The 23,906-nt window shown below is 45.4% G+C and overlaps 1 protein-coding gene across 3 annotated transcripts in view; it reads right to left on the bottom strand.

Moving 5' to 3' along the window:
- Nucleotides 1-23,906, bottom strand: part of wnk3 (WNK lysine deficient protein kinase 3) — an 83,064-nt gene that overhangs the window by 44,665 nt on the left and 14,493 nt on the right. For all 3 annotated transcript variants that reach the window (XM_088940459.1, XM_088940467.1, XM_088940476.1), the window contains exon 2: nucleotides 19,702-20,847. In XM_088940459.1, coding sequence (XP_088796585.1) covers nucleotides 19,702-20,418 — 717 coding nt within the window. In that variant the 5' untranslated portion in view covers nucleotides 20,419-20,847. The remainder of the gene's footprint in view (nucleotides 1-19,701; nucleotides 20,848-23,906) is intronic.

Raw genomic sequence — 23,906 nt, 5'->3', positions numbered from 1 at the left:
TTTTTTTTTTGTTTTGATCTTCTTTCAAAATTCCATTTCGTATATTGCGTCTGGTCTTTTTTATTTCAGGGTTTTTCCTGAAAAGCAGGAACTGAAACGAAACGTCAGCCACTTCTCTCTCGAAAGAACTCCAGCCTGAGCCTGAACTCCCCTCCTCAGGCAGACAGTAGAGCTTTGCTGCAGAACACTGAATCTACTGGACTCCAGCCCCCTCTGACTCTCCCTTTCCCTGTCTCGTCTCTCTTTGCTCTTTCTGAACATCTTAGAGCCCACGCAGGCCCGACCCTATCTGTCAGATCGCCATCGGAGCTGTGTCTCGGTGTCAACTCCAGGGCAAGAGGCACGCCGAGGAGCAGTTGCATGCAGGGAACACATGTGCAGACTGACACACACTAGCTGTCTCCCAGCATTAAATTTACAAAAGGTGTTAAGTTCAGGGTTTTGTAGAACAATTCTGAGTGCCAGAGTAATGAATGATGACAGTTAAAACAACAACAGCTCTAACTGTCGTAGGTAAGTATATTTTCTGAGGTTCTGGAGATGAGTTCACAGGGATAAACAGTAATAGCAACTGTACAGCAATATGGTCATTGCTCTCTCTCTCTTCAACAGCCCTGACGCCTGCTGCCTGACTCCCAGGCACCGTCACTTCTCCGAACTGCTCCACACTAACTCCCTGCTTCCACGAGGGTTTGATTTCTACAGACAGAAAACTTCTGGCCAAGCTCCTAATCCCCAAACTGCAACACAAACACTGAAAACTGAAGCTGAACCAACAACACCAGAGGGGGTGGTAGTGCAATACCCCACATTATACAAGAATCATTTTTATAAATAAAGGGGAAAAAATAGTCTACATTGGGTAATCATTTGCATATCTATCTCGCACTTCTCTGCCGAAACAAAAGCAATGCTCTCTACAGTCCTAATAACTGCGTGCCATGACACCGATTTCGAGTGGATACTTCTCCTGACTGACGCGCTTTGCAGGTTTTAAATTACTGCCGCAGTTTTACAGCTATGACTCACATTATCAAGCCCAGCAACACATGTACGCCATAAAAAAAAACAAAACAAAACTTTGGCCTGTATTCTGAAAGAAAAACGCAAACATTTCGATGATTTCTAATCCACCACATCTGAGGCTGCAGATTCTGTTTCAACGCGGAGGTAGGAGGAGCAAGAATTTAGTCGAGCTAGACAAAAAAAAGAACCACAATCAAAATGCCCCAGCTTTGATTCGAACTAGGCACCCTGCGGCCTGTTAAGACAAGATGAGATGGTCTCTTGTCAGCTTACCAGGGGAAGGCTAATCAATGGTTCTGTAACTGTGGAGCCAAGAAAACAATGATAAAGCTGGCTAGCTCAGACTGTCTTCAGAGGAACTGTTACATATATTTGGGAACAAAAAGATGTGTCTGACAAGGTTTAGGGAATCAAGAAGGACAAAAGCATCCAGGAAAGAATGAATTTGACATCTGTAACCGTGGCAACGCTATGGCAACAGCAACATAGGAGCTCCAGCTGGTGGCACACAGTACAAATATGGGCGTCCTTTCTTTCCTGTGAAAAGGACATAGTCCTTCCCCTGCTGAACCTTATCCCATTTATTTCAGGTTTGGCACTGTAGCAGAGCTACTCGAGACAGGGATGGAGGGCCCACTCCTGGCTCCGACAGCGACACACAGCTCAGGCAACCAGCCTACCGGCATGTGTCTGAAAGACGGAGGGAAAGCTAGAGAACCCAGAGAGAACCCACTGACACAGGAGCTCCACACAGAAAGGCACCCCATCCCAGAAAAGGATCCCAGGTCACTAGAGCCGCGAGGCCCCAGCACTAACAGCCGGGATGCCACACAGCCCTGTGTGAAACACACTGCGACCAACTCCTCACTGCATGGAGGGCAACTTCCTTTACCCCTTCTCTGCAGCTGGGTGGACACCAACAGTGCCGTTTCGTCTGCTGTGGACACCAAGAAGTACCATCCTGTAGGGTTCCTACTCCTGCAAATACTGTAATAACTTGAATGAGTCCTCTATGTAGAAATCTGACCCCTGGGCTGGGGCCGTTACTCCTGACCCGGCTTGTGTGAGTTTTAAACTGACACCTGGTGCTGTACGTGACCCCTCAGGGATAACAGGATCAGCAATAGCCCTGGGGCAGGAGTGGAAGCACTGTGGTAATGGTCACTCCAACACCCATTCATGGTCATAACGTAGGGCAACCAGAGCCGAACTCGGACTATAAAACACTCCACTCCACTGTTTTTCAGTGCACAGGGAGAGATACACCTTGTGTGCGGCTCCTTCTGCGTTCTCTGGAAATGGCCATTTTCGTCACAATTAAACTCATCTCAAAACTTCACAGAACTGCCCCGTGTCTCCTTCTATCCTCACACCTACATGAGGGCAGTTACTGAACACTGCATTAAGACGAAGAAAATCCAACCAACCTGCAAAGCTGTATTACTCAGAACTTTCAAGCGATAAATTCATTATACTAAGAACAGAAACGAAAACAAGGCACTGTGAGAGTCACGGCTGTAATCCCTTGCTCCCCCTGCATACCTGCTAACGCACGATGCAAAACAGCACAGCGGCCTGACACGGTTTGCTGTGTCTGCTCTGTTTTGTGCCCGGTGCTATGTCTTTGTCTCAGCATTACAGCTGAATGTTTTGATATAATGGTGTTATGTAACAACAGCAATTACTTTATAACAATGGGAAGGAGAAAAACATTATATTTTCATGCGTATGCAGTAATCTTCGCTTGAGAGCTCTAGGCCGAGACTCCAGTTGAAACTTCATATGACCTTATTATTCAAACTGACACTTCCTGTCTGATGCTACCTCATGTATTTCGATTTCCCGTCTGCAAGCGAGTCACAATAACAAAAAAATCCTGCTTCAGATGAAAAACCTGTTTCAAACCTCTTACAGGAGGGGGGAAACCCTTTGTTTCCTCCTGAAAGTCGTGCTCACAGCCGCCTCTCCAGTCTCTAATTGACTGGACTGAAGGTCTCAATTTGACATGTGTAAGTTTTCTGCGATGAGTGTACAACTGTGCTTCTCATTTTGATGCTGGAGAACAAGATTTTTAATAAATAAGACAATTTTCATACTGTACAATTAAGAGTCTGTTGTGTTAATATAGTATCTATCCTGTGGAATCCCATTCACCACACACTGAATGTTAGTGAGTTCATTCATTAGACTAGTAGTTCTGGTGCCTGTAGCAGTTCAGCCTTTGGTTTTAAAAAGATTTAATTCATATTTAAGATTGCTTTCCACTGAAGTCTACAAAATACATATTTGTGTTTTACTGTTTAAATTTGCCGTTACTGTGTCCAAGCAAAGATGACTGTTATTTAAAAGGTTCAGAGAACCTTGGCAACACCACATACAGTACCTGCAGAAACCCCGACTCGGACTGTAAGGAGAACAGAAAGTTCATGGGGCTCCCCCTCCAGCTTGGAGTGAGTAAATGTCAGGGTGTATGAGACCTGACCTGTGTCACATGTTGCGGGGGATCTACAGTGGAGTCACATGGAGGAGGCAGGCAGGCAGGCTCAACCATCTGTCCCGCACAGCTGGGGTCTCTGCAGTTTGCTACGCTGTTATTAAGGACAATTAAAAATGCACAGAACACAGGAAAAAACTGAAGCTGTACTGCAGGTGTATCTATTATGAAACGCCAAGGAACTGGTGCTGACACCTGCTGAGAAAAAAGACTGAGGTGGAGATAGATAGATAGATAGATAGATAGATAGATAGATAGATAGATAGATACTTTATTGATCCCGTGAGGGAAATTGCAGTGCAACAGCAGCTTAACACACACAACACAGCCACAGTGTAACGAATTATATAATAATAGTAGTACAATACATACAATACAATACAAGAGTTACTCACAGTCCGGACGCACAAGAACAAACTAGAACAGAACAGTACACAGAAAATCATATCACACTCATATCACACATATGAATATAAATATAGATGTAACTATAGATATAAATATAAATGTATTGCACAGGTCCCTGGCATATATTGCACAAAAAGTGGTTGTAAACGGGAAAAAGAAAAAGAAAGAGAAAGAGAACTGTGGTCCTTTTGATTGATTCTATTTTGCTTCACCACATTAAGCTCAAGATGGACAGCTGACTTCGAGGGCAGAAAAATAAGACTTTTCATAAGTATACTATTCACAAACATATAAGACAATGCAAATGTGTGGTATGAATATATAGGATATGCGCATATTTATGCATGCCCTCAGTATGAAGAATGCAAAACTCAATCCTGAACATTCTTTCCATTTCTTCCAAAGGTCATCTAAAGTTTATATCTTCCAGGACAGAAAACTCTCCCTGACCTTCAGCCTGCTGCAGATTAATTTCAAGTTCAAACACCGCCTTGGGAAGAAAATACAGAACAGCAAAGGTATTTCTTGGAAACAAAAGTGCAACAAATTAATAGGAAGATTTTCTAGGGTTTTGTGCATTTTTGTCCTTAAAAGCTGTTCATGTTTAGACACTGCAGCTCAAGGACATGACTTTATGCTGTAGGTTAACAATGGCTGTCCAGCAGCAAAAGAAAACAACTTCTGTGGTCTTTTATTTCACTCCCATGTGCACTTTTACATTCAAGCACTGTTTGCAAAACAGCATGTTCTAATGGAAACTTTGAAGGCTTTATAGATATGCAAATGCCCATATCTTGAGAAGCACAGGCCTCACTGAGTGATTTGCTTATCTGCTGCAGGAGGTCAGAGGCAGGGGCGAGAGAAAGCGAGGCAGGACAGCAGTGACCGCCAGTTCCTCTGCACCAAAAAGGCTTCTCTGTGCGTTTGCCTCTAAACCATTAATTCTTGCATCAGTTAGCGATGGCGGTTTTTTTTACATTTAAGCCATTTCTGCAGACAGCTGAGCAATGCCAGGTCAGATGGGGTCCGACGTGCACGTGCTGTGAGGTGGGAGACAGGGAAGTTCTCAAAGTGAATTTCACAGGCCCCCCAAATTCTGCCCCCTTATATCTTAAGAAAGTGAGTGAAAAACTTTCGAGGCTAGAAATCCAGAGAGAGAATGTAGGATTGGGGAAAAAAGGGAATGACTTTTGTTCAGTACAGTAACTGTTTTGCACAGTAGCAATGATTTGCTTATCTTACATCCTCTATGTACCTCCAATCAGGGGAAAACATAACTGATGACCACGAAATTCCTAGTCATTCAAACATGTACCTGCAAGAAACCTGTGCTTTGCTCCTTGGGAGTGCATGAGAATGCAGATCTTTCTTTCTCTGTGAGACTGTAAGAGTGCCTGTTGTGTTGTGGTTGTGTCTGTGAATTTAAAGAGGCGAAACTCTAGCTCAACTGTTGTTCCATAGAGCATGTGTAACTCACTCCCGATCAGCTGGCATGCTTTTATTTAATCTTGGCTTCACTCAATTCACTCTCCCCAGAGTCTCCCTCTACAGCCCAACACCGACACTCTCACAGAGGCAGCAGGGAGCACTTAACAGTGCTCACTGCAACCCCTAATTTAATAATCCACCAGCATCGATCCTGCACAAAGAGGGGAGGGAGTTGGGTTGTAATGAACTAAACAATGTAAGGAATCATTTCATTTCAGAAGGGGAGGGAGGGAGCAAGGGAAAAGGGAGAAAGGGGGTATTTGCTTTGATTTGCTCTGCAAAAAAAGACCACAATTGGTTTTCAAAGCATTTTCCTCCAGAGGAAAATTAGCGCCCCATTTGCTGAAAATTACTCTCAGGATGAAAGGTGTAATTTCAGCTGCAATGTTCCACAGACGATTTTAGAAGATTCTATAAGATCATTAAGCACAGAGCCCTGCTCCAAGCAAACACAAACATCCCTCATTATAGTGTAAATGTCCTGTTTTGTACAGCCCATCTGTCCACAGCCAATGGCTTGACTGTCAGACTTGTATATGAATTCCTGTCAGGCCCTCCATGATATACAAAGTCAAGCTGTTCCAGATACTGTACCACTGTGTGCATGTGTGCTCTGGTTTGTGCTCCAGGTCAGTATAATATAAATCACCTCGGTGCCGGGTGATGTTGAAATGAAAGTCTCAGCAGCCAAAACATGTTTCTTCTTTCACCATTATAGAACAAAATTAACCTTTACTTGCTCCACTGCAGCCAAAATACAGTGAGAGAGCTCTCCACTCAAACAAAACATACTCTTCCTATAGCAGTGTCGATAAGATATATATATAGTATTACATCTATAAATATAGGACAGATTATAAATATTACATATACTTTCATTTTCTTTATGTTAGTTTGCCCCAATACTTTTTTCTCATCTGAAGTGGTGAAACTGAACACAGAAAGTTCTGTAAGTACAACATTTAAGCACAGAAATACCCAGAAATAAAAGATGACACTCTATACTTCTGCCTCAAATTCATCTTTTCATCACAAAACCTATCTGCTTGAGTCAAAAGCAAAAATAGCAATTGTGACTTCACTGTCCTAATACTTATGGAGGGCACTTTAAATGTCTATGGGATTCATACTCATATCCACCCCCGAGCTCACAGGAGTTTAACAACAGGTCGCCATAGTGCAACATGCTGAAGACAGACCATCTTTTCCAACCATTTTTAGCAGTTCTGGGTCACCACTAGACCACTAGTGTTTATCACCACTAGAAGAACCCTGGACAAAAACAAACTCACAACATCTGGATCACAGGGCTCAACCTGAACTGCAAGTAAGTGCTTTCACTAGGTGAGTCACACTGGAGTGCAGCGGCGTCAACGTTAGTTACTCTGCAAGTCGCTGCTCGGGTGAAGAGCTTACTCTAATCTAATGAGCTCAAAGTAACGAGATGTAGGCAATGCTGCAAAAGGGCATCCCAGTCGACCAGTCTCCTAAATACCCTTCTTAACCAACTGTTCACACAGCATTCAGCAAAAGCAGCAACAGCAATGAAACGGGAGTCGGCTTTCAGGCAAGAATGGGAGAGCATGAATGAGAGACACAGAACAACAGGTTGGGAGAAGGTAAGGCAGCTGGAGAACTGAGAGAGAGCAGGCAAGTGACAGACAAGATGAGAAAAGAAGAGAGGGGGTGATAGGGGGAGTAAATAATGAACTGCTGAAACTCGTCACCTAAATGGGTGGTTACCGATTTACGCCTGACAAAACCTGCAGAACAGAACTGTCCGTTTTTTCCACAAAACATTTCTTCCCGCAGTGGTATAAATGTCAGCTTTCTGCACAAGAACCTGCATCTAACCCTACTGTATAAAGCCACACTATAACATGTATACTGTAGCAATATTGGTCACTGTTCTGTGCTTGATGTTGTCACATAGATATCTCAATTTCAATGTGCAGGACCTCTATACGGACTAAAGTACAGTCTCAACAATCTAAAATTCACATAAACACCTCACTGGGCACATGCATAATGTCATGTACATTTTAAATAGAGAGCAGATTGGTTTGTTGTTTCTAATGTATTGTTCCACGGGATAACAAAATATAAAGCTCGAGTTGTGCAATTTCCCAAAAACACCAGATGCTCAGAGTCTGTTCCAAGAGTGGAGTTAAAACAGCCAAAATGAGCTGACTTATTAAGATTAAAAGTCTTTATTATTAACCATTCAGAAGGAGAAATGCCATGAACAGGAGACAGCTTCTGACCATGTGGCTTTAGCAGCACAGGAAGTATCAGAACAACCCAGAACAGGATTTCCAAAAGCTGGAGAGGTTAACGCTAACTGGAGTGTTTATAGAAAGGATTTAAAGAGAAAATGTCTACTCAGAGCTGAAAAGGAGAGCTAGGTTTTGTTTTTGGTTTTTTTTGTGATTTTGGATTGTTTCTCGTACAGTGCAAATAAAAGAGCACTATCTTTCTACCTGGCGGCTGCATCTGGGAGTCTGATTCTCGAGACCCGCCATATAAAAGACCCCTGCAACGGCACCCAGCCCCTGGGTGTGTCACAGTGACTATTCCTCCTGGACCATCATGTCCAAACCAAAGCCCCAGTCTGGTGACTGTGGACACTGGGCTACACAGGAGGTGCCATTATTCAAATAAGACATGAAACCAATGTCCTGATTTTTATCTCATCCGAAGGACAGAGCACAAGAAGGTTAACTGATGTCCTGAGGGTAGCTCTCAGTGAGTGACTGGAACAACTGGGACTCCCATTAATCACTGAGAGCCGTTTCCTAAAAGCTTTAAGGAAACAGCTTTTCCCAATAAGCTGCTCATATTGTAAAAGTTACTGTTTCTTACCTACAATTTTTCTTAATAACAGTGACTCCTAGCAAAGAGAGGCGGGCAATGTTTTTGCATTACTCTCATTCTCCCCATATATGAGAACACACTCTGACACACACACACACACACAGGTCTGAGAGCACAAATACAGAGGAGTAACACCAAGATGCTACAGAACAGGCTCAAGCAGCGTGTTCCGGGATGAATCGGCAAAGCCGTCGTCCAAGTCAACTCTGCTGCCCTATAGAGGGCAGGAAAAAAAATCAAGGCAAACTAAAAGCTAAGAACATATGTGGGTTTTATTTTTCCAAAAACCCAACACAAACTTAAACTGGAGCAATCATTTCTGATACATCTGACCTCTTCCAACCCAAGCAAGGTGCTGTGACTCTGCTTTTTGTATATTAACGAATGTGTTGCTCAGGAAACCCCTGGGCTGTCGTCTTCAGACCACAGACAGGAATTTGGCTCGGTCCACGGCGCATAATCCACCCAGTAGAAGACAAAGCCCTCTTTTATTTGTTGTGTGCCACGTGAGTGTGTGAGTAGTGGGCAGGGGACGTCTGGCCCATCAGCACACTGGAACTGTGCTCTGTGGTTCAGCCCTGGGATTGCAATGCCGATATGCTTCAGTACCTCGGGAACATGTTTCCAAGTGAGTGCGTGAGTTTGTGTCAGGAGACTGCGGAATCCCCCCCCCCCACTTCTTTGGTTTTCCGTGCTCACCCCTGATTTGTGAACGGATACAGGATGCCTGAAGCGATAAATGTCACTTCGTTTCCAAGAATGGAAAAATATGCAAAAGTGCTTAAGCAACATGCCATCTGATAAAGCAGGATACCGCATTTCCTGCATGCACTCCATGTCCCAGAAGACACAACAGAGCTAACACGGGGGCATGGGGCTCGTGCGATTTCCTGAAACATGCCAGTGAACGTGAAGACAGCACTCCGGTTCCAAGGGTAACAGGAGTGACAGCTATACCAACAGTAAGAAAGAGAGGCCTGGATGATTTCTTTCACCTCATCGCAGCAACAGTGGGCGCTTCAAAATCAACACTAACATGAGTAGTTCAGGGGGGTTGGGGTTCGTATACATTACAGAGCCTTGCCTGGATTATTGCCGGAGAGATATATAATTAAATTTATTCAGTGCATCCTTTAATCTGAAATCTCTGATTTCATGTCCTTGTGTATACATGAAACCCTGCTCAACACATATGGGATGTCAGGTTTGTGCACATACATCTACTGATCGACCAGATTGTGCCTTCTATATGCTAGGAAGGCCTCTCCTGAAACATGAGCCGCTGTGAAAATGCTTTGAGACTGAGATCTCTGCCCTTAAAAGGCCTCTGTATGGAAAAGTGTCTGAATTACAGCCTCAAAATTTCCCAGGAAAAATAACACTGCCCCTGTGGCAACGGCGCCTCACCTGCCTGCCTCAGCAGAGAAAGACATCGGCATGAAGCGACTGCAGCACTACCCAGAATAATCTGGCTTTCTGGGAAGGTGCAGGATGACCGCGACTGAAGCAATTCACCCTTAAAACTGACATACTGTACCAGAGTGCCGTGGTGGCCCAGTACTGAGCATTGAAGCCTTGCAGGGCAGGGGCCCTGGGTTCAGTTCTGGAACTGGGGTGCTATCTGTGTGGGCCTGGGGCGCTATGGGGCCCTCCCACAGTCCAAAGACATGCTGTGAAGTTCACTGTTTCCCAGGTGTGGTTGTGAGGTCCCCTGTTTATGCACTTTCTTTATGTTGTAGTGTGTAAAATAAACAAAAACAATAAAAATAAATGCCAGGAAAAAGAAAAGGTCGTATGTTGAAAAATATTACAAATTCACAGAACAGTCAGTCTAGGATTCTAATACTGCATATATTACATATACTGTACCTGATCATAGTACACTGGAAAGTTAGCACACTTCAAGTTACAAAACCATGTCCTTTTTTAACCCTGCCTTTCAACCTGTAGAGTCTGCACTTATAAAAGTGGCACACTCTTCAATTTGACTTCGTACTGCATCTAAAACATTAGTCAATTTCAATGTGAACCTATTGTGTTTTATCACTGAAGCTCCAGACTATTTATGTGATAACAACACTACATGTTGAAACAGCTAGACATTGCAGTATTTGCATAAGCTACAATTATACAGTAGGTTTGCAACAAAAAAACGCAGTATTTGCCTATTTTTGACATCTACCTTTAATATCAATGTGAACAGATTTAGGGCCGTTTTACACCACGGTGTTGCGGCAGCACTTGTGGTCTCACTGTGTCCGCTGACTCTTATTGGGCAAATCGAAACGGATCCGTTCAATAGTAATGTATTGTAGAGAAAGGTATCAGGGTTTCCATACTGTTGAAGTTAAATATGATGCAAACATATGTAAAAATTGCTTTTAAATTTTAAATATATCATTTCTTATTTAAGAAATTACTTAAATAAAATGACACCTTGTAAACATAACCATATTCCAGCTGCTCACAGGTGGACACGTTCATAGCTCAAAGGTAAACAAAACTTATGCAAACTCACCATTTCACATTTTTACATTAATGTGTAAAGACAGCTGCCAGAACTTAAGGCAAAATTGTGTGCTTCTTTGTCGTCTGCAGTCAGGCTTGTAGCCAGGTTTCTTGTATAACTTCGCGAATGTTAACTTAAAGAAAGAAACACGAGCTAAAATGTTTTACTTCACTTGCACGGTATGGTACTTGTTTTTACACACGCAAAAAAACAACAACACAAAACACGATGGAAACAACTGTCCAGAGCCAATCCAAGAGAGTCGCACCACAGGACAGCACAGCAGAGCCCCCCAACAGGAAGATTAGCCCGTGCATTATTTCTTTTCTTATAGAGCATGAATAGATGTCCTAAGAGCTATTTTCTTTCAGGTGGTGCGCTGTCACTGTGTTACAGAACATAATGGATGTTTCTCTCTTGTGAGGAGGCTGTAGTGCAGAGAAACAGAACTGGGGAGCCTCTCGTACATCAGTCCTGGACCCCCCTCGTGCACATTAGCCCTTATGGGGAAATGTCCTTGTACACAAGGCCTCACATGACGTGTACACAGGAAGGAAGAGCAGGTCTGGGGCTGCTTTTATGCTGAACAAGTGTTGTTTCACAACTGCCTCTCTCAGGTCTGCTGCCGAGGGGACGCTGACCCGCGGTGTCACCCACAGCCTGCTGTTTGCCCCAGCTGGTCGATACCGGAGGCGCTGTCATACAGTGCAGCGCAAGTCTAACTTCTATGGTCGCTGTGTGTGTGCAGGAAACATGAAGCCGATGTTACTGGAAAATCTTGGAAAACTGACAAAATAAACCCATGTGGCTGCTGACTTTCGTTCACTTCCAAGACATTCCAGATTGCTGGTGCTTTAATCGTGTTGGTTATATTCATGGGACACGTGTGTCTGCAAAACACAAATCTGCAGTAGATCAGCAAAGGGCAAATCCTGAGGTTTTCTGAAAAACGCACTCCAGGGTAAAGACCAGAACAACAGGCAAGAACCTCTGTAAATAGAGAAGTATTTTCTTTTTAGCGCATTTTTTTATTTTATTTACAGAGAGCTAAAACACTGGGACCACTCATGGAGCATTTAAGCTCTGTCCCGTGTGCACTGAAACATGATATTGCGAAGGCTACAGGAGGAAGAAGGACATGTCACCCATACTGCAGACCTGTGTGCCGATATCTTACTCTCCTTCAGCACAATTTAGTCTTCACTCCTGCATCTGAGAGCTGTCTTCTCCGAGCGTTCTGCAGACTGCTCAAGGTGGCCAAGTGGTTAAGGCACAGTTCGCACTCTGTGGCCTACCCACTACTTTCTCGCTGCATGAAGACAGCTTTCGGATGCGAAGCAAGTGAGAGGTCCTGTTGTCAATTTAACCTGAAGTGGTGATGCCACAGCTAACCTCCTTTAAGAGACTCTAGATAAAAGCCAGTGTTAGATGATGAACATACCCTGAAATGGCTTAGGTCTGGAAGCAGCAAACTGTGTTCGAACGAAGTGGAGTAGGCAGTGCCAGCATTCCTCACTTCCCTCCACTCAAACCCCTGGCTCTTACCAAGTATCAAACCAAATATAAACGTAATCAGTAATACACTAACTGACTGAAAGACAGTTCTACAGTACAGTGGTCTAAAATGGTGTGTGGGTATTTACTATCTCCAGATACCAAAGAGTGAGCAGCATTAACAAAGAGCCACTCTCAAAAGACTTTAGCTTCTCTGGAGGTATTCAATGCCAAATAAAAGCAGCATCTCTTTTCTCTATACATGACAGTCTTGGTGGGTTTTCAATGTAGAACGTCTACAAATGGCGGAGAAAATTTTGCACACAAGCAACAATCTCAGGCAGAGCATTCAGGCAGAACTGCCTCTGGTTCCCATTCGCTGAGGCTTCACTAATCTCATTAATCTTGTCCCTTTTGTCTCCCTCACTTCTGTCTGTCTGTCAGTGTCCCGGCTGACAGACTGAGCACAACCCTTGCTTCCAAATTGGCTGAAATGTCACACTTTTTTTTTACTTAAACCATAACAGCAGCTCTGGAGAGTAATATTGTCTTTTTTTTACACTGAGACTGTGGATCAGGAGCCTTCCTGGAGCAAAAACAGCTTTCTGTGCTGTTCTGTCACCGCTAAGAAGTGGACCTGTGAACCCCGCTATTTTGTTACGCTCCTGGGGGACCTCAATGTTATTACATCAGGGAACAGGCTATCCAGGGGACTCCTCACTGGCTACCTCCCCTCTGGGGCTTCTCGCCACACACTTTAAACATCACAGCAATCACTCTGTCTGACAACAATACAGAAGAGAAAAAAACTGGGGGGAAAAAAGAAGACAGCTCCACTGATTTTCACGTTACATTTCTCCAGCTAAGCCGACTTGCTTAAGCCCGGCATTCAGGAGTAAGACTGTGGCACACCTAATTTCATGGGTCCGTGTTCAGCGACTGTTCCGTTCCCCAGGCTGATGCCAGTGGGTCTGCCTGGCGGATTCACAAGCCCTGATCCATTAATGCGACCTGCCACATGTCCCAGCTTGCTTTGTTTCAGCGCTTGTGTTTGTCAGGGAGCCCCACGCCGACCCTGCCACCTTCTCAAACACCCCCGGATAATCCATTTCCCCGCTGCGTGGAGCGGTGTCTAACCCAATCGTCGTTCCCGCGTGCACATCCCAGCGCCAGGCGGAGATTTAGGATGGCACGAGTCCCGGCCAGCACGCCCATGAAAGGGCGAGCTGCAAACACACTCGCTCTCTCACACATACCGGGACTCACAGACAGCAGCCCGACTCAGCATTTGTTTAAATCTGCTGAGAGCATTTTTTTTCTCACCCTTCACCCTCTCCCTCTGCCCTTTCATTCCATTGTGCTCAACAGGCTGATTAAATCAACGGGTGACAATATAAAAACATTCAGCACTGCCCACTGACAAGAGGGAATGAGCCTGTGAGCAAGTGTGTGTGTGAGCGTGTGTGAGAGAGAGGCAGAGAGAGAATAGGTACATTTCCTTTCATGCTTCGGACAGATTTGTGTTTCGACTGCTCTCAACAATCTCCTTAACGGGAAAACCTTTGAGCCCTGCTTCACTGCAAACTCCAAAGTAAGGACATGAAAGAGTCACCATATCGTCTCTGACATAGAAATGATCTGTAGAAAATTCAGATATCGGCACAGCCAAAAAAAGCTCAACTGCACTGGAATAATGAAAAGTTCAAACATACAGTAACATTTGCTTTCGTGTGGCTTTTATAAGATATGCAGAACGTCACAAGAAATCCCGCATGAGCTGGGGCCTCTGCATTCTGGACAATCCTGAAAACCCGAGCAATTAAAGGACAAGCAGTTCCAATTATTGAACAGAAATGGATAAGTGGGAAGAAATCAATTCTTCGGGCAGGAAGCTGAGTCAGCATGTGTCGGCTGCAAAGAAATGCACCTTCACCTGTTCCTTAGAAATCTGTTCTTTTCTAATAATCTCACTAATCGACAGAATATTCACCCACAAGCGCATGTTTATTCCAGGGCCGCCTGTAACTCATGTAAAGTTTTACGCCTGAATACCCCGTCCCTTGAACCAGAAGCTGTGCACAAAGAGGACCGTGTGGCCTGACAGCACACACCGAGGAGGCCAAGTCACTGCCATGCCTAAAGAAGCAGCCTGCTGAGCTTCTGACCGTTCGATCAAGCACAGGTGCGACTAAAGGGATCGACTTCCGACCAACTCTGACCATCCTGCAGCAGAGCTGAAGCTGCAGTCCAAGACACCTCAACGCTGCTTCCGCCTACAATCCATCATAACGCATAAAAAATGACTAAATGCATTCCTTCCCGGGAATCCCTCTGAACAGGGCGGAGCGGTGGCTCTGTGGCTAAAGGTCTGCGCCTGTGCCTGGAAGGTTGCCCGTTCAAATCCCGCAGCCAGCAGAGGAATCCTACTCCGTTGGGCCCCTGAGCAAGGCCCTTAACCCCAGCTGCTCCAGGGGCACCGTACAATGGCTGACCCTGCGCTCTGACCCCCAGCTTCTCTCCCTGTCTGTGTGTCTGTGTCTCATGGAGAAAAGCTGGGGTATGTGAAGAGACGAATTCCTAATGCAAGAAATTGTATAGGGCTAATAAAGAAACATTATCATTATCACAGTTTCTGAACCTTTCAGATATCAGGGATTGGCTGGCTGTTTTCCTAAACTGTTGCGGAACGTGAAGTCCAAGCCATTTTCACCGGTCTTTAAAGTTTTTGCTGGAGTTTTTGCACATAGGCCTAACCTTTTCGCCTTAAGGTCTACATGCTCATGTCCACGAAATGAAAGAGCACACTCTGGAGCACCAGAACAAACGAAGCAGAACAGTCGGTCCTGCTTTGGATGGATAAGGTGGCCTCGTGACCCAAGTGGCTTGTAGGCAGAGGTCAGAACAGTCTCAGGAGTGCAGGACACACAAAAAACTCTTTCGTCTTTGTACATCGTTTTACAGACCGGATCATTTCACGGACTAAAAATGTTAAAAACTGTTTGACAATTGTAGTACACAAACGTAATGGGCACGCCGTCACACGCTGCAGTGAGAACTAAGGGAATCACTAATGTATGTTGAAAAAAATAATTATGTTATGGAAACATAACCGAATCAAAAAAACAGAGGCAGGCGTAAACTGTCGCTCTACAGACGCACTATGCTTGTTCAGCGACAAGAACTTGAGATATACGGAAAACAAGTGAACTGTGGTGGTCTGAAATGCCTGTTCTTATTCCATGTGGCTCTTTAAATAAAATGTATCTATAACAACCCTAAAAACAGGGTCATGGGACTGAATGTCTGACAGCGGTGGCTGAGTAGGGAACACAGTAAGGGCTGCAAGAAATGGTGACAAAGCAGTTTTTTTTTTTCATTCTTCTCCACTTCCACGTACAGAATCGCAGGCACCCTCGCGAATACCAATGACGACAAGATGAGACAACACAGTTCATAGCTGCTGCCTCCTGGGCAACAGCTCTGTCACTGACAGTTCAGCTCCTCTTGTACATATTTATAAGACCCACATTGTCATAATAAGGCAGACCCGATACAGTGATGAAGCAATTAACACATAAGAACGCAGGAAAGGCAAATGGGAGGAGGGCGACTGGACTGCCTAGCCTGTTAGGTAGTTAGCAGTTAACTGTCCCCAGGATCCAGGTGGTCATCCTGCCATTTCCTGAAAGAAACCATGGGCTTCAACACCACGTCTGGGCAGTTTGTTCCCCACTCCCACCACCCTAAATTACAAAGTACTGCACTACCAAGCAAAACAGTATTCATTGAATGAGCATTCATTTTAATGTCGCAGATCACTGTACATTTATTTTTGGACTTGTGAAAGATGTAGGATTAAAACACAGACAGAATCCTGAAGCTTTGCATCCACCAACAAAATGAAGTTAAACAAAAGCAAAGGAATCTCTGTGTACCTATTTATCAACTTATCTACATATTGTAAGCATAACTGTATTTACTGTTTATCTCTGATTTCTCATTGTATCTTTGTACAGTATCTGCCTGACACATTAAGGGCCTATCAAGCTGTCTATCTATGACCCGTGGAGATACAGCAGAGGAAATTAGATTTATCTTTCTGCAGCAGAGATATACTGTATGAACACCATTGCTAAGAACTGACTGGTCAGCTGCACCCATCACTCGAAACCAAAAGTTACGAACATGCTGCAGTGACATAAAAAGGGACAGCAAAGTTTAAATCCAGATACTGTTTTGCTATGAGGTCCAGTAAAGTTTGCAACATTTTTATTTAAGGTGTGTTGTACAACCAAAACTTATATATTTCATACAGAAGATGAAAAAAATTGTATATTTAACAATTTTATTTAAATTATATTGTTACATCTTTAGGTGACTGAGAAGCGTCTCTTAGATTTTAGATAAAGTTTGTGACACTTAGTAGAGATGTTTGAAGTTAATGTTTGCCGAGATCTGGGGGGTCCCTTGAGCAGAAGCAATTGTACAGTTTACCTTAGTATACCTAGTTAAGTTGTGGATTAATGATTGTCAAGGAGCAGTACAGACACACACAATATAAGATCACCTTAAGAGCACAGAAAAAAAAGGAAGAAACAAGCAGCAGGGAAGAAGCAGAGAAGAGAGAGGAGTCTAGGGTTCTCTGGAAGACCAGAATGTTAGGCCTCTGAAACACCTTGTTTGTAAATACTGTATATTGAGTAACAACTTGTGTGTTGTACGTGTTGTCATTGTAATAAATATTTGTTTAACCAAGTGTGCCTGGATTATTACTCCTCTCAACAAAGCTGTGCCAGAGAGCAAAGAATTAATGTGCCTCTAATTATACCAGCCGCTCGGGTATATTGCTAGAAATCACTTACAAGTTGATAATAATTATTTCACTTATTGCCTAAACTGCTCAGTGAATTCCTGATTTTCCTAACTCCCCATTTGTAACAATATGTAAATTGCCCCGGCACCATTCCTACCATTCTGACAGGTGTCCCAGCTCGGATCAGACCGGGAAGAGGCTTGATTCACGCAGGTCACGAAAAAACGACAGCCCCAAAAACCACGCCAGGATGCACGTCACCATTTTTGACTGGGGTGAAAGTTCATCTTTCGCATTGCACTTTGCTGAGAGACAAAGTCATGTGTGATGAGCTAATTCGAAGATGTGTTTGTCCAAAACCTAAAGGCTTTCTTAGGGCAGACTTACAGTGGGACAGCAGAAATTCTGGCTGGTTATGCGGTGAGCAGGATTCCCTGTACCACTGCCCACCAGCCTGAGACACAAGCAGTACACACTACATGGAGATGTAGTTATTATTTCAATGGTCATTTCTGCTTTCAGCCCCAACCCCTGAAGGTCGAGTGTAAAAATCCTCACTGTCCACTTAAAAAAGAGTCTAGATGAACCACATTCAATGATACAACGAAATAAGGAAACTGAATCATTTCAAGTGTTTTATATTTTAAATAATTGATAATAATTTGAAGTAGATGACTTCCTTGCTCTCATGAACTGACAAGTATAAGTAAAGTATTAACAGTTCCCCGGGTTCAAATCCCAGATGGAAAGGAATGCTGCAATAAAGGCTGAAATAAGTGAGTTTTCTTAACTTATCATAAAATAAGTTTCTTTTGGTATTACAACCGCACAAAGATCCATCGTAAAGAAGTAAAGTTTATCCGTGACAATAATAGAAACGTGTAGAGAGGTGTAGAAAATGTAAGGGAAATGGCTAATTATTAGGCGTTCACTTAGATAGAAGTCAATGACATGCCCCAGGCTGTGGCACAACGCAGCTCATTAAACAATCGGCACAGAAGAAGCAGGACTTGATGGTATCTTGCCAATTTGCACTAATCTGTTAGAATCCTTTGAACGAAAACCAACAGTAATCTCAAACAGATCAATATGTAGAGCACAAATAATTGAGATATTTAGAATTCTTTTGATGAAGTTTCTCAAAAAAGATCGAGTCTCATATTTCAGGAGGTAAACATCTGGGGAGACGTTTGAACTGAGAGCTGATTAATAGACAGGAAACGAAGCCCAGATAAGGGATGGATACTGAGATTGGGGTGAGAGCACCACGGGAATCTCTGCTAGGACCACAGCTGTTTCGAACCTAGATCAGCAATTTAGATTCAAGTACAGCTAAAACAGTAGTCAGGCTTGCAGATAACACCAGACTAGGAGGATTAGAAAACAGCAAATCAAATTTTAAAAGATTTAGATAAATTCATGACTAGGTGTAGACAACTGCATGCAGGTAGCAAAACCAAACACAATAAGAGCTCATTGAGATTATTTTATATATAATTCTGGTCACAACATTATAGTATATATATTTCATCCAGAGAAGGACAAAGAGTTACTTCTGGGAGTGAAAGAGAATTTCTGACACAGTCTTGGAACAGGGAAGAATATGAGCAGACCTGATACAAGTATTCAAAATCCTCACAGCCATCAGCAGAGTCGGCTCAGTGGACTTCTTCAGAACAGAGAGTCAAACGCAAACCAGAGGTCACAAGAGGAAACCAAAGAGAAGCGTTTTTAAAGCCTAGAGCTGGAGTCTCTTCTCTACCCAAAGGACTGTGGGAGTCTGCAACGAGCGGCCCGGCCGTGTCGCTAGCGCCGATACCCTGGCTTCTTTCAAGAAGCATGCGGATGAGACCCTCAAAACAATCAGCGACTAATTACCAAGGGGGCCAGATGAGCTTAATGGCCGCCTCTCGATTTTAACCCTTCTCAAATTTTCGTTCACCAAGTGCCATTATCAGTGGGGAGTCTGGTTAGCTAGAGCACAGAGAAAGAAGCCGAGACCAACGGCATTCCTATGTCCGTGAACCTCTTCACGGCCCACTCAGAACTAAAACCCTGCAGCACAGTGAAGAGAAGAACAGCTAGTCATCATCAGACATCAGAGCAGCGCCTGATCCTTAACCTCACCTGGACCAAAGCCAAGGGTTCTATTACAATATCACGGCCTTCGTATTTCACCTAGAGCAGCAACCTGGAGCTCACTGCGGATTGCAGTGCCAGTTCAGGTTCTTACAAGTCAACACAGGCTGCAGCCACAGGATTGGTTGTTTTCTCGTGAACACTGACACAACACAGCCACAGAGCCTGAAATCCACACAACTGTGCCACAGACAAGCAGACCGACAGACAGAAGTAAACAAGGCGGACGGACAGAAAGACGAGCAGGCAGAGAAACACGGACCAGGGTGGCCATGGGGAGAAGAGCGCGTAAAGGAGAGAAGCGGTCAGAGGCAGGTGGTCAAGAGCTCGGTCAACAAAAAGAGAAAGACGAGGACAGAGGGGCAGGCGAATACAGACAGAATCACACGAAAAGAGACAAGAAAAAGGACGAGAGAGACACGCACACTCCTGCCTCACCCCCCTTCCCCGACTCACCTGCAGCTCACACCAGGCCACTTCCACCCAGGTCTCGGTGTCCAGGCCCTTGTAGACGGTCTTGAAGGCTCCCCGGCCCAGCTCGATGTCGAACTTGAGGAACCGCCCGCTGGGGGAGGTCGCCACGGCCTTCATTTCCGCCTCCTCCTCCTGCTCCTTCTCCGAGCGCCCTTTGGGGGGGGCAGCCGGGGCCGGGGGGGTCTCCCTCCCGCCCGGGGCCGGGGAGGCGGAGGAGGGGTCGGCGGCGGGGCTGGCGGTGGAGGGGGCCGCGCCGCCGAGCGTGGCGGCAGGGGGGGCGGCGGCGGCGGTGGAGAAGACGCTGTCCGAGCCCTGGCCCTGCGCGGCCGTGCCGTTCGCCCCGGCGGCGGCCCCTTCCCCGCCCCTCTTGGGAGACGGCCTCTGCCCGGCCAGCTCCTCCTCGTCCTCTTCCTCGCAGATCTCCACGCTCTTCCGGAAGAAGCGCTTGTTCTCCCTCCTGCCCCCGGAGGGGTTGGCCGGAGGGGAGGAGGAAGTCCCTCCCACCCCTCCGCTCTCCATCCCGCCTTGGCCGGGCGTCTCAGCGGAGGCGGGAGGAAGAGCAGGCGTGCGACGGGCGGTCCCGCCCCTCTCCGGGTCCGCCTCTCGCCCCCGTTCCCTCTCTTTCTCTGCTCCGCTCACTCCATCGGGCTTCTCGGAGGAGTCCTCCGTGCCCGTGGGCTCTCCGGGGTCGGTGGCCATGGATGACGTCGCGGGAGCGCGGATCCCCCCCTCCTCCCTCCTCCTCCTCCTCCCCCTCCTCTCTCCTCCCGGACTGCCTCCGTCCTCCCTCGCGGTCCCGCGCTCCCCGTCCTGTCGGCGGCTCCCGTCGGGAAACGTCCGCTGCTCCGACCCGGCCCTCTCGGTCTCCCCTTCCTAGCGGCCTTCCCTCGCCCGCTGTGGCGCCATCCCGTCCCAGAACCCGATCCGGAAAAGCCTTCTCCACGCAGCACCCCGCAGCCTCGGGCCGGAAGACTGGGAGCAGGGGAGGGATTTTAAGAATGGAAAATCCGGGATGATTACATAAACGAGCCAAAGCAGGGAGAGCGTTTGGTGGTCAGGTGAGGATTTTTTTTTCGGTCTGTGTTGTGATGATCCGCAGGAGAATAGTGGGGTATCTTCAAGCGTACCCTAAAAGAAAAAAAAATAAAAGAAAGGGTTGATTAGCACTTTGCAATATCCTGGATTGTTATTATTTTGCGCTGAGCTTCACTGCTTTCCTGCATCACTGTACGTGGCAATATATTAACTCCCTGTAATTAGGCAGCAACGTTTCATGACTCATGTTTCACACAGGTCGGAGACATTCCTGGGATGAACAGGAGCTTAAATTAAACTCGCCCAAGGCAGCAGCCAAGCAGCTTCCCCAACTGTGCAGGCCATGAGCCAGCAATCAAAACAAAAAATGCAACGTAATTGACAACCTGGGTAGGGAGACCCAAGATTTAGACATTTATCAAACACCAGAAATGACTTCCTTGAGTTTTATTGGGAATCTGAGCAAATTACGCACCGGAGTAAAAAGCTTTGAAGGATGTCTCTGTACATTTTTTGCTATTAAACCGTAGTTCTGTAGGGCCACAGAGATTCTGATCCCTTTTTCAGCTGGAATAGAAACCTACTGTACGTAAATTATTATTAATTTATTTGCTCTGTCCAGATCAACTCACATTCACACAGCCAGGTATTTCACCAGAGTTGTGTGGATGAGGTGCTTCACTCAGGGCACAACAGCAGTGTCTCTCTTGGGATTCGAACCCACAACCTTCCAGTTACAAGGCCAGAACCTTTGAATATTGTGCCACACTGCTCCCTATGATGCAACACGGAGTTAAAGCTAAACCCATAATTCTGTGTTTTTAATCCCTTTTTAGTCTGATACCACTGTATGAATGCGTTATAAAATTATATTATATTATAAAATAACTTCATAAAATGTGCTTCATAAAAAGTCTTCTTATAAACTGCTGGGAGAGCTCCTGTTTAAAAAGGTTTTATTTTTAATCTGTTTACACATGAAACTCCCTGATGGATTGTGACCTGCTCTACCAAAACCAGGCTCCTCAAGGTTAATTCTCCAAATTCTGTAATTAATTTTACTCACAAACTCAAAAAAGATGAGCTTTCAAGAAGGCAGGGACAATACTTATTACTGCCCTCATCATCTCAGGCCAGTTTCCAAGAACAAACTTGTCAGAGCCCCTAGCTTCAGCCTGACAGCCCTCCCTGAAGACCCCGGATCTGACAGTGCTGATCTTAACGTCTGGCTTTGTTCCTGAAAACCAGCGACACCGGCACCGCGGGGCAAGGAGTTCCGAGCGAACCTATGAGACAGGCTTTTGACACGCCTTCCAAGAAAAACATCCCCTCGCCCCCAGGACAGCACACAGCAAAACTCGTTTCTCCACAATCTCCGAGAGGGGAAGCAGAGCTGCCGAGCCCCGGACAGGATTATAACAGCGCCTCCGCGGTGAGGAACCAGCAGCTGACACCCCCACTGCCAAACAGGAAGCATTCCAAATCAGCAAGTCAGCAGGGCCCGGCCGACACCAGAGGTCATGTCGTTTGACCGGCCTTGAGGAACTTCCCCGGCTAGGAGCTTCTCATGTGACCGAACAGTTTCAGAAAGTTAGATCTGAAAGGGTCTACAGACTGGTCTGCCCGCCAGACAAGCCTGGCGGCCCACGACAAGGGTCGCCCCGGACTCCACGAACTCATTATCCGATCTCCTTTCTCTGGAGCCTGCGGCCCCAGGACCTCTCCAGCTACCCAGCGCCACGCGAGTCACAGCTGCAGACTGGGTCTGGGAGACGTTTGGGCTTCATAAGCTTCCAGTTTTCCATCCGTCCTGCCATCTTTTAACCACTTCTTCTAGTTCGGGGTCGTGGGGCAGCCGGAGCCTACCCCTGCAAGCAACGGGGCGCCAGGCAGGGTAGAGCATGGACAGGGCGCCATTCCTTCACAGGGCAAGACACACAGACACGCACAAGACCATCAGGCCAGAGCCACTTTTCCCAGTAGCCAATTAACATATTCGTATGCTTTTGTACTGTTAGAAGAAACCAGAGCACCCAGAGGAAACCCACACAAACGCGGGGAGAACATGCAAACTCCCCACAGACAGCACCCCATGGCTCCAGAACTGCCAGACAGCAATGCTAACCACTGCGCTATCATGGCTCCTGCTTAACACTTTCCCATTGTCCGTGTCTCAAAGAAGGAGGCAGTGATTCATACAGAACTCTACCTTTTAACAGCAGTTAAAGTATGGAGCTGCGTCAGCGTGCGCAGGCTGCAAAGGAAAGGTTAATTCCATGCTGAAAAGAGAAGAAAAGAAACACAGTGTGGAAAAATGGAAGAAGGCTGTGGAGCCTTCTTCGAGTCTCCCAGAGAAGTCTCCACAGCTGAAACGGGTTTCTTTTCAGCCTGGAATTGACCTTTACTAGTTCCTTTAATAACAGGCACTCAAAAACGCTTTCACCTTGGACAAGATGGACCTGGCTTGAAGACAGGTACCTCCAAAAGACAGGCTACTGATCTGTCAAAGACCAGGGCTAAAAAAAGTGTTCAATAAAAAAAATAAAAATAAAGGCACAATAGTACTGTGCTAATTATATTATTTGTATAAGCTGAAACGACCTGGAATGATCTAGTGATCAGCACTTAAAATTGAGGAGCAGCTATCATACTGTACAAGGTAGTGATAATCGAGAGGAAACGAAATCAGACGATTTCAGATTTTCAGCCTCATGCATGGTTAAAAACTTGCTGGTCCAAATCAAAGAAATAGAGGAATTACATGAATTAAAATGTATCGTCTTCACTGGATGGTTAAACTGGAATAAACTGACAATACACCGTGAAAATGATGCACAAACACTCCACCACAGAGACTTATGTTGTAACTCCACCCGGTAAATTAGATTTTGAAATACTGAAAACCCATTTCATGTACTGTAGCTCCAATGAACTGACAGATCACTTTCAGAGCCTCTCACTCTCAAAACATAATGTAACTCACTGGCTTAGTGAGCTAGTGAGCTGTCCACACAGATTATTACAAACACAAGCCCCTCAAAAGTCACCCCCCATGTGGAATATGACTCAGACTCCAAATGTGTCTCTGCTTCAGACGAAACCTCTGAAATATTGATATGAAAGAGTCTGAACATTCACATCATAGAATCTAG

This window comes from Atractosteus spatula, chromosome 2, assembly GCF_055471065.1.
Source record: "Atractosteus spatula isolate fAtrSpa1 chromosome 2, fAtrSpa1.hap1, whole genome shotgun sequence".
NCBI lineage: Eukaryota > Metazoa > Chordata > Actinopteri > Semionotiformes > Lepisosteidae > Atractosteus > Atractosteus spatula.
Note: the sequence above shows the minus strand (reverse complement) of the source record. Positions and strands in the feature narration are given on the sequence as shown.